Genomic DNA, 11461 nt, shown 5'->3' with positions numbered 1-11461 from the left:
TACACCCGTCGGGAGGAAAACAAAACCACCCATATTAAGATGACGAACTGAGCTCTGCTGTGTGCAATTCCTGTGTTACTTCCGGGAGGGCTTAGGGAAGTAACTGACTCCCGGAACGGCTCATTTCTTGCGGGCTGCCCTTTGTACAGTACAACTACACACACACACATGCTGGTTTCCTCGGTATGATTTCCTCTATGCTCGCGAAACGGGTACAGCTTTAATAAGCCAAACTATGCGGGATCGTGGTATGAAGATCATGTATTTACCGAAAAATTCGGTCATAGCCGGCTTCTTCGGTGTGACCAACAAGGGAGGGAGGAGATAGCTTCCTTTTACCCATACATCAACTACGGAGCACGGCCACTAAAACCGGGTTGAATTGCACGGTAATTTGAAGCCATTCATCCCGATCTGGCGATGCTGATTCCTGGCTTGTAAGTTAACACCCTTCTTCCCCTCGGGAGCAACTGATTTTCAAATTCGATCTATTTTTTTTTTCGCGCAGCTTGGCTTGCTGTTAGGATTGTATGCAATTTTGCTACGGTCGGGATTGGGGAAGCAACCTGTGATTTGTGGCCGTGCAAGAAAGCGGGTTTGTTGAGGATGCAGTTTTTCTGCTTCCCGTTTGTGGGCGCGCTAATAAACGGGCCACTCACTGGGAAGAGAATTAGCACGTGTATCAGTAGCCCAGACCCGGGGCCTAATTACACGATCATCTTGCCGCTCTTGGGGGCTTGTGCGGTTTCAGTGGGAGATGCGGAGATCACACACACCCATATATTGGGAACGTGGAACAGTGGTGGGGCAAAAGGATCAGTCTGGTTTCTTGTGCCAGGTGATTGCCCTGTGCGAGAGTAGCGAAGAACAACAGTTAAAGCCTTCCCCCTAAGCGGATACGATCCTGACAGGGAAAAGAGGATCATTGAGACAGCTCTGAAGAGGCTTGGAATTAATGTTAAAATACAGACACACACACTCGAAACCGGCTTTGATGTGTAGAAACATACACCAGATGCAAAAAGGATGAAAACCTGCGAAAGGCGGGAAGAGAAAAACGAAACACTTACCCCCTCCGGAAGGGTGGAATGGTCCCAATTATGCAAGCGTGTTCGTTCATGGGAACTCTGAAGCGCATCGGACAGCGCATTTCCAAGCAGGGATTGGCAAATGACTTCTCTGGAATAATGAGTGAGCGCACTGACTAAAAGTTGAGTGTGAGTTGAATTTTTAAAGTGAGTTCGTAGATACAATTTGATATGATATTTAATATGAAAAGTTTAAAATTGATTCCTCTTATTCGCACTGATTCAGGGAGTTCAGGAACCCCAAAAAAACAGAGACGCTATCGTCAAGGGTAGGGGAATGAGTGATCAAATCAAATCATTCTAAATCAAATAATTTTGCTACCAAGACGTTTTCAATTAAGGAGATTGCAACCAAGAACTTTGCGACCATGAGTTTGCGAACAAGACTTTTGTGACCAAGATTTTTGGAACCAAGAACTCCAAAATAGTAATGGGAAAAATGAAGTTTTTGTCGGAATCGATTCCGGCTAGCTCCGCACTTTTCTGGAATCGATTCCAGATAATAGGTCCGGGATCAGTTTCCGGAATCGATTCCGGAAACGGAATTGACTCCGGAATTGGTTCCGGAATAGGCTCCATAATTGATTCCGGAATTGGCTCCGGAATCGGAATCGGTTCCGGATTCGACTCCGTAATTGGAATCGGTTCCGGATTCGAAATCAACTCTCGAATCGGAATTGGCTCCTAAATTAGAATCGCCTTCAGCTTCGGCATCGCAATAAAAATAGGCGTTTGGGTCAAATCATACTACGTTCTAATAACCGCAAAAATCAAAAATTACTTGTAAAAGATACATTCTTATGGAGATGCCCGGACTGATTTCGCTTCTAACACTTCTTTTTTCAATTCAAGAACTAATTCACATTCCGGAGCTAATTCTAATTCTGGAGTCAATTTTGATTCCGTTATCAGGGCAAATAGCTATTCCCAGGTCAATTCCGATTCCGGAGCCGATTCTGATCGCGGAATCGATTCTGGAGCCGACTCGGGAATCGGCTCCGGAGTCAACTTCGGAATCAACCTTCTTCGCAAACTTCTTGGTCGAAAACTTCTTGGTCGCAAACTTCTTGGTCGCAAACTTCTTGATCGCCAACCTGCTGGTCGCAAAAGTCTTGGTAGCAAAAATCTTGCTTGCAAACTTCTTGGTCGCAAATTTCTTCGACGCAAACTTCTTCAAAAATTTTGCGACCAAAAAATCCTAAAATCATTCTTTCTTTCTACTCATGATCAACTCACAAAGTAATAGTATTGTAATTATTTTAATATGAAACAGTTGGAGTTGGAATTAATAATAGCAAATAAAAACGGCTTGATAACCCCTGCAACGCAAAGAATCACACAACGACGATCACTACAACAGCAACAACAAAAAAAGCTAAAAATGCAATTTTATATTTCCGCTGCCCAAAACTGCCGAAACGAACACACACACACGCACACAGACAGGCTGACCCTCCTAATGCGAGGGGCAGAACCATCGTTTGAATCCGTTTTAAAGAAGAATCATCGTGCGTCCGAAACAAACAAAAAATTGCAATTTTAACTTACCTTTTCACCCCGAGATGCACTGCTCGTGTAGAGAACATGTTGAGAAAACAGCAAGAAAATGAAATTCGCTCCGTTTTCTGCTCTGTTATGTTCTTTCCCTCGGCTTTTTTTTGGACGCAGAGAGCCAAAAACGCACATCGATCAACCGTTGCTGCACTTCTGATCTGATTCTTCCCATTACTTTGCTTCTGTTGCTGAAATGGTTCTCATTTGTTTTCCGATTTCGGGGTTTTTTTTTGTGTTGCTCTATCGTTCGTTTTTGTTCCACATTTTTGTATGTTTTCAATTTATTTCTGCACTTTTTTTGCGCACTCGAGGCGAGATTTGGCTTCAATCAGAGTTACGGTACCGGGCAAACGGGCTTCAGCATAAGCGTTTAAAGAGAGCAAGAGAATCGCAATCTTTCGAACGGTGCCACCACCCTCCACAGGCCCAGAACGGAAACTGCAGCGAACGTGGGAAAACCGATTACAGTTTTTGGTCGGTGCTGCGCCGGCTTACGGTCTAAGACAGGACAGTAATGGGGTTTATGTTTCCTCTTTTTGCTGGCTTTGTTTTTGGTAATTTTGTGCTCCACCATCAAGTCAACGATAAGACTGACATTCAACAATGGATTGAAAGTAACAGACACACAAATAATAAAAACAATAATAAATGTTGTGTCTCCTTCAACGGAAGTCTAAAAGCGCAACAAGGCACTGGTGGCCACTACCAGCTTCCCCATTTCAACCAGTAGGTACCGGAGTGGCCCAATTTTTAAAACCACAAAACTGCACCATAACTCCACCATCACCACAACCGGCTTGACCATGGGGCTGCATGAAAAACGATGACAATAATTGCTAATAATCGGTCGGTTCCTCGCTTCCTCATTCCTAGAGCGTTATTGTTTCCCCTTTCCCACCACCTAAAACCACACCCGCGCACGCGCAAAAGTGCAGGGTGCACACATTCAATCCATGCTGCACACACTACCTACCACCATCTGCACGATTATCTGCGATGTTCTTATTTCGTTCGGTTTGCTTCATCGCTTCAAAATCAGATCAGAGTCACCCCGGCGGCATAAAACACATGTGACAGTAAAGCAGCAGCGACACGCGGCATCAAAGTAGCGTAGGCGCTTGAACGTGTGTTGGTGAACGATGGTTAGGTCCTCCCAGCAGCTTCTTTGATGCACCACTGATACCAACCCAGGCAATGGATCATGTAATTATCCCTCGGCCTCGGTGCAGGTAAGTAGGAAACGCTTCAAACGGTTGGCTTTTTTTCACTTCCAAACCGAACCCATTGCAGGTGCCTTCTAATTAAAGCGACAAGCGTGCGTGAACGCTCCTTCCCCCATTCAGTTTCTGGGTCACCGCGATGCCCTTAGCGCAAGCAGACACACTGGACTAGACCGGCGCAATGCAATAAATCGGATCACTGTTCCAATTTGCCGTGTACCGTCAACCGGTTTCCCTCCTCTCCCCTTTGGGTGGAAATCGCTCGTTATCACGTGAGTTCTCCAGCTCGATCCCAAGAGCGCGCGCGCTCGGTTTAAGTAGTAGCCGCAGAGAGTTGCCCGCGCGCACGCCCAAAGAACGATCGAACCGTTTGCTGTAATCAGGAGGAAATTAATTGGTTTTAAATTAGTCGCGCGTTATAAAGCTTCTCCTTCTCTGAAGGGCGCACGATCGAACGAGCTCGATCGAGGCGCCACAGGGAGTGTGTGTGAAAGTTGCGCTATTAAAAGAAACAGCTTTGCGCTATGCAAGTGTTTGGTATGGTGTGGTGCCTCTTTAACACTTGTTGGCACGAAAAGCTCCCTTTTAGTGGATGGGGCGGTTGGTCTACTACCTCAAAAAAATAAACATTTATTCTCCCGGTGTGGTCAGCAACCCATTCTTCTTCAGCTGGAATGTCGTTTATCCCTTGGGTGCTAAACAAGCAGGCCGAGCGTTGATGCATTCAGCAAACCAAACACTCCCGAGAAGAGGAAACAGGCAAGGGTCAATTGATTTCCATTCAATGCTCTTTCTCTCTCCCTGTCCATCCCAGCAGGCGGTGACAAATTCTTCCATTTCATTTGCTGACAAATTGAACACGATACAAACGTTCCCCTTCCGTCTATGTTATGCTCCGTTCACTGCTCGGATAAGATCGTTTTCTTCTCCCGTATATTTTTTGTCATCCGATCTTCACACATCCACACATGCCACACATCCTACCTCTTTACGATGTTGTCATCCGTCCCCGTCTTGGGTTCGATGTGGTTACCGAGCTCGAACACCCACACACGGTGCTGTACGATGTACGATCGCATGTCCGCAAAACGGACACAACGCCGTTACTGTCACCCATCATGTTGACAGAGAAGGCGGGCTAGCGGGCGGGGTGGGGTGAGTCCGGCACTGGGTAAAAGTTCAAACCACTGGGACAGGGAACAGGGATTTCCTTCTCATTTGCCGGCGGAGCAACTAACGGTTTCGGATGAATGGAATGGAAACAAATTGTCACGTCGTGATCAAAATCCCGGACGCTTGTCTCCGTTCCTGCCGTTCCACGATCACGCCAACGTTTGATCGAACGACATTATTGACATGAAATGGCATGCAAAAACAACAACAAAAACTCTCTTATAGAATTCTTCTCCCGTTGCCCTTTAAAGAGGCGCAAAACAAAATCTAGTTAAAGAATTTCGAGAAAAAAAAAACAAAAGACTTTCGTGCGGGGAGCAAGCGACGAACCTCTTTAGGGCACAAAAAAAGCTCCCCAAGCAAATGTCTCAAATTCAATTACACTAAGTAATTGATTTGAATTTGCGTGTAAATTAGCAATCATCATTAAATGGGGAGCCTTTTTCTATTAGTCTACAACATCAGCCAACAAAAGAAAAGGCGCAGAACCGTCCGATACGATCAGGACAGCAACCTAAATTCTACAAATTGAGGTAATCGTGTCGTTTCAATCTCACATCTTCAAACTCAACGGCGCCCCATTGGTCTCGGGCAGTTTAAATTAGAATTATTCCACTGCCCAGAAATTACGATCTTGCAACTCCCGATTTAGCCCACATTTTGGGGGGGCACTGAAGCACTTGCTGCAGAAAAACGTACACGGTAGCAATTTTTTAATTTTTCTTCCCAACCGCTTCTTCGCAACGGCCCCGCCAATTTGACCCACCAAGTCCGGTGTATTCTCTGTATGCTAAGCTTTTTTTTTTTTTTGTTCTTCTACTCGGTCTTGAGGTCAGTCGATTACGTACACGTACGTACGTGTGTACTCGATCCACCAGGTTCCCGCGCGCCCGCGCGCGCTTACACCAGAACTCCGGCTGTACTAGTGTAATCCAATTACCGCAAACAGTTAGAGCAATTTCGAAACGCCCGCCGTTGGGATAAAATCTGGCATTGGCTGAATGCGGGATAGCGGAAGAAACTGTACAAAATGGCAATCGAAAGCCAGTACCACAACACGAAAAACACAACGTTAAACATAAACATACCACGAGGCGAGGGATAGGCAGAGGATAGCGAGCGAGGAACGAAGGCAACGGAGAGGCAACCGTCGTTCGACCTACGACCGGATGGGATGCGGACGCGGGAAATCGGGCGTGAACTTCTCTTCTCTTCCAGATCGTGCGGACGTTTGGTCGATCGTGCATATCTCGTCCGATCCGATAGATAAATGTAATCAACCCCGAACCCCGGTGGTGGTGTTCCCGCTGCTGCGGCTGTGGTGGCAGAATCGGCGGCACACTGGAAATTGAAAAACGTGCTTTAATTCATCCCCCTCCTCCTGTAACCCCGCTGTGTGTCATCCGATCATCATCATCGCACCGAGATCCGGTGGTCGATAACTGTGTCTGGATGTGGAGTGTGTGTGTGTGTTTTTTTTTTTTTTGTGGAAAGCTGCTCGTTTATCTGCACTTTTCAGCATGAAAAGTTGTTGTCGGTGGTGTAGTGGTGGTGGTGGTTGCGGTCAGTCCGCCTCCGGGAGGATGCTTATAATTAGTGCCAAACGGGCCCAACAGCACAAAAGCACCAAGCAAGAGAAGCCAACCCAATCACTCCCAGCTCCCTCCTGATGCCTCATTAGCTCACGCAACTCCGAGCTTAAATACAAACCATACCCCTACACCTACCTAACAGCACCGAGCACTGGTTGAGCGACTGATCATGCTAATCATGCTCAAGTGGTTCGAGTTCTACGAAAACCACCGCACACGCTAAGCCGACCGGGTCAGATAAGTGTCCATTATCTACAGCGCCACCAGCGGCTGCTTTTATCCGTTATCCGACGCGGCTTGGCGATTGATTTTCCGTCCGATGTTGCCAGCCGCTTTTCTTTCCAGCGCACAGGGTCCAGCGGTGTGTACATTTCATGGGAATTTAATTGATTAGCTACGGGAAGATTATTGAACCGTTTCAAAAGACACTTTTTTGGAAGGGGAGAAACAGAAAAAAAGACTTAGAAAAATTAGATAATTATTTTAAAAAATAAATAAACAGCGAACCAAACAGATACTTCTCTAAGTTGCATTTTAAAGGGTTGTACAATTTAGTCACAAGAGAGTTACAAAATCAACGTGTTGCTATGGAGTGTCGTTGTGCCCGATTCCGATTCCGTTTTCGGAATCAATTCCGGAGCCGATTCCGATGCTGGAATCGATTCCGATTCCGGAGCCGACTCCGGAGCCGATTCCAGTGTTGACACCGGAGCCGATTTCAGAGTTGACTCCGGAGCTGATTTCAGAGTTGACTCCGGAGCCGATTCCAGAGTTGACTCCGGAGCCGATTCCAGAGTTGACTCCGGAGCCGATTCCGAAGTTGACTCCGGAGCCGATTTCCGAGTCGTCTCCGGAATCGATACCGCAATCAGAATCGGCTCCGGAATCGGAATTGACCTGGGAATCGCTATTTGCCCCGATAACGGAATCATAATTGACTCCAGCATTAGAATTAGCTCCGGAATGTGAATTTCTGAAGTTCTTGAATTGAAAAGTGAAGTTTTAGAAGCGAAAACAGTCCGGGAAACTCCACGAGAATGGATCTTTTACAAGTAAATTTAAAATTTTTGCGGTTATCAATACGTAGTATGATTCTACTCAAACGCCGGTCCAGTGGCGATACCGAAACTGACTCCGTTTGGAAGCCGATTCTAATATAGTAGCCAATTCCGATTCGAGAGCCGATTTCAAATCCACAACTGATTCCAACTCCGGAGTCGGTTCCGATTCTGGAGCCGATTCCGGAATCAATCCCGGAGTCGATTCTGATTCCCGACCCGATTCTGGAATCGATTCCGAAAACTGATTCCGGATCTACTATCCTACTACTATCCAGACATACTATCCGGAATCGATTCCAGAAAACTGCGGAGCTAGCCGAAATCGATTCCGACATAAAATTCATTTTTCCCATCACTAGTTCAGATGTTCTCTTAAGATTAATGGATTCATGTAAACATTCTGGAATTGTATAGGATGATTATTGGTTTGTTTTATTGTGATTTTGTGCATCTCTTTTCTGTGCAATCCTCTTCTCTGTGTCGCATCTACGTCGTGAGGTTTAACGAATGTACTGAACCCACTGAACCTACTGGAACCAAAATTACGACCCGGATCGCTCCGGGCGAAATGTTTCGAAGATGAAACTAAATGTATAAATGGTATTAAATTACCTTATGTATTTCAAATTTCATTATTAAATTCATTGAATTTAATGATTTTCCCTCATTTTACACTAATTATTCCATTTTGTTCTCAGAGAATATGTTTCGCGAAAGCGTCATCCCTGGTAATAACATTCCCTAATTCGTAGCTATTTTCAACACATGCAATTCAATTGTGGCAACAGTATCATTTAGTACTGATATTCATACGTATCTGCTTCAACCAATCATTCAGCTGAATCATCTAAGCATTCTAAGGCAAAATGTTCGACAGAGATTCATTCGCTCAAGCAACAAATCCTACTGTTATTTATATTATCTAGCTCAACAAAGCATTCAGAAGGATCATCTAAGTACTCTAAGACAAAGATTCTGGATGCAAGTGTTGTAATTCCGTGCATTTCCTACAGTACAAGAAACTTTCCGACACGTACTTATACACCAGGCATAAGGAGAGCTCATAACATCGCATCTTCCCGCACACATCATAGGATGGATACCGGCTATGCTTACAGTTTAAGTCAGTTTGCAGTTCTCTCATGATCTTTAATGCTAACTTCCGGTTACGGGTTGCTAAGGTTTTGTAAATCCCTTCCTGTTGACTATGACTTATCAAAGTAAAATCACCTCCATATTGGAATGATAGTTCCTTGAATGTACGATAATTGTGCGTACATGCTTCACACGAACATTGAAAGTTGAACATCAATCGAATAACCCTTTGTCTCAGTACCCGATCTTCAACGAGGTGGTGCAATCTGAAAGCATGCGAAAAAAAAGTACTCGTATACTGGGGTTCGAAGCATATTAGCGGTTCAAGCAGTTAGCACTATGTTTCAACTGATTAGTGGAATCGAGCAACCATACGGTGGAAGTATGCCACTTTACAATGAACTTTGGTAACCAATCCTGTAATTATAAATAATAAATTAGCTTACCCGTAACTATCGAACAGTTGGCAATCCTTGCCGATCGGGCGGATAACGATCATAGCGCAGCGACCGTCGGGCAAAATAAGTCGCCGTACGTTCGAGGCACAGGAATGGTTCAACATGCTGACCGACGGATAGCAAGCCGCACCATATAGTTTATGTTCGAAAACTTTCTCCTGCGGTTGACCCTCGTAAAAGGATAACAATTGATGATTACATCGAATGGTTTGCGCATGGCGCAGGATCAGATCGAACAAAAGCTTATCCATTTTAGGGCTTGCTTTGCACGTTGGTTCCAGCTCAGTCCTTTCCACCATAGCCTTATGCAGTAGAATCGCAACAAGGATTTGGTACGTACGATCCACCAAACCGCGTCGTTCTTGATTGGTTGTCAGCACGTGCATCGTGCTGTACACGTCCTTCGGTGTGGCCGTCCTCCAGTCCATCGTGAATCCGTTCACCTGGGACTCGTCCAGCGCATCCAGATGGTTTTGCAATGCCACTAGGTCACCATCAAAGATACTGATTGCAGTGGCAGTCGCGCGTAAAGCAGTCGCTGGAAATCTTCCACAAACACTGTACGCATCTCGCATGACGCCGCACTCATAGCGATGGTACTGGTCGAACGCCTTACTCAAACACTCCTGCGAGCAGTACATCACCCAGGTACACCCTTCACACGGTATCAGGGTGAATGGGCGCTCGGCGTGACAAAAATCACACCGCACATAGCGGCAATCTTCCTGCAGCGTTTTCACGAACGGCGTGTCCAGCATCACCACATCGCCCACCTTCAGCCGGCGAGTGGTGATCACATGCCTCCCGTACTGTTCGTTCTGTTGCAGTTGCAGACAGTTGGCCACATGTGGCATGTGCTCGTGGCCCGGATGGCTAAGCCGTAGTTCTTCCTTCGGATCCTCTTCCATTCGTTTAGCATCCTGCTTCATGGCCTTCGCCAACGCTTTCTTAGCTACGGCTTCTCGCTGACTCAGCTTTTCCGCCAACCGTGCCGGATAGTTGGACTCGCGAGCTAGCCGGATGTTCGCCAAACACTCCTCGTACCGGTGCAACTGCAGGCAAACTATCGATCGGTTGGCATAGGCTAGGGACCGTTCCTCCGAATTTGCTTGCGTGTCCGAAAGACTCTCGTTGTACAACACAATAGCTTCGTTCAACCGATTCACACTCTTGCCTACCATTTTGTTTCCCCTGACGCGAGAGCTGACCGCTAGTTTCTTGTTCTTTGTATCGTAATAATGTTTTTCCAGATTGGGATGCATAACGCTGCTAAGACAATTTCTTACTATCTCAGCGATCATCTCTACCGATTGTGTCGCATTGGGATTGTTAATAATCGCACTTTGTAAAGAACTTCCAAGCGTCTTGTGCCATAGAGTTTCGAACTGCGCAGTCAATCCCCATTCTTCCTTATGATAGATTGTATTCAAATCGATAAAATGCATTTCCGAGTTTGGATGATAGCGGGGACTGTATACGGTTGGAAAGGGCATGATAGCAACTAACAAATGAAAAGTAGCTTTTTTCAACAATTGTGCAAAGGCACCTCGTGGACGACACACTGACCTACTAGGTTAAGGAGTTTTTGACACTGAAAATGTCGGGTGGTGAAACCAAATACATACACTCCCCCAGTAGACCACCTTAACACGAAACAACTTAGCCCGGTAAACAAGAGCGAAACAAGCCATCAACAGTAAATGCGAAATGTGTAGAGCTATGCAAGCAATATGATGCCACTAAATTGTAATAAACACACTTGTCGCCTGAACAACAACCTATTATTCGTGCGCTCATTATCAAAAAGGAATCTTTTTCACCTTCTTTAAGGCGATAGTGTAGCCCTCGTATGTTGTTTTCGCGAAAAAATCAGAGGTTTGTCTATCTCGTTCTATTCCGCTTTATATCTTCTTTCTGTCGTGCTTTGTTTTGTATTCAGTGTATATCCTCAGGTTGAGGCATCTCAGAGGTTCGTATGTTATGCTTTTGTTTCAACCGCTATCTCAATTACCAAATTTACACCAAATTCTACTCCAGATGCCGACCGGATACCGGGAGTATGATTTTAATTTTCAAATCGAAATCACTTTTTAAATGAAAATGGTAGCAACCTATTTTTTTCTAAATTCCCAATTTTGCCACTAAAGTAAATAAGACAAATACCATTATCTTTACACCCAATTTGAAATTTTAAAATCATGTACATTAAAAAATTATTGA

The 11461-nt window shown here is 45.3% G+C and overlaps 1 protein-coding gene and 1 long non-coding RNA gene across 2 annotated transcripts; one reads left to right on the top strand and one right to left on the bottom strand.

Annotated features, from left to right (window-relative positions):
• Positions 1-3761: 3761 nt before the first annotated feature.
• Positions 3762-4516, top strand: LOC120903116. The gene is made up of 2 exons (XR_005739536.1): positions 3762-3871; positions 3933-4516. It is a non-coding gene; the product is annotated as an uncharacterized LOC120903116 (long non-coding RNA).
• A 3583-nt stretch (positions 4517-8099) lies between these two features.
• Positions 8100-11095, bottom strand: LOC120903176 (SET and MYND domain-containing protein 4-like). Its single transcript, XM_040312433.1, has 2 exons — positions 9230-11095; positions 8100-9049 (listed from the first exon to the last, which is right to left on the bottom strand). Exons 1-2 carry the CDS (start codon positions 10732-10734, stop codon positions 8650-8652), a joined length of 1905 nt encoding a protein of 634 aa, XP_040168367.1. The 5' UTR covers positions 10735-11095; the 3' UTR covers positions 8100-8649.
• Between the last annotated feature and the right edge of the window lie 366 nt (positions 11096-11461).

The sequence above is a fragment of the Anopheles arabiensis genome, chromosome 3, assembly GCF_016920715.1.
Source record: "Anopheles arabiensis isolate DONGOLA chromosome 3, AaraD3, whole genome shotgun sequence".
In the NCBI taxonomy this organism is placed as follows: Eukaryota; Metazoa; Arthropoda; class Insecta; order Diptera; family Culicidae; genus Anopheles; species Anopheles arabiensis.
Note: the sequence above shows the minus strand (reverse complement) of the source record. Positions and strands in the feature narration are given on the sequence as shown.

Coding starts and splice junctions, on each gene's coding strand:
- LOC120903176 (XM_040312433.1), bottom strand. CDS start 10,734: ATGCCCTTTCCAACCGTATACAGTCCCCGCTATCATCCAAACTCGGAA. Junction 9,050..9,229: donor CAACTGTTCGATAGTTACGG/GTAAGCTAATTT, acceptor GCATGCTTTCAG/ATTGCACCACCTCGTTGAAG.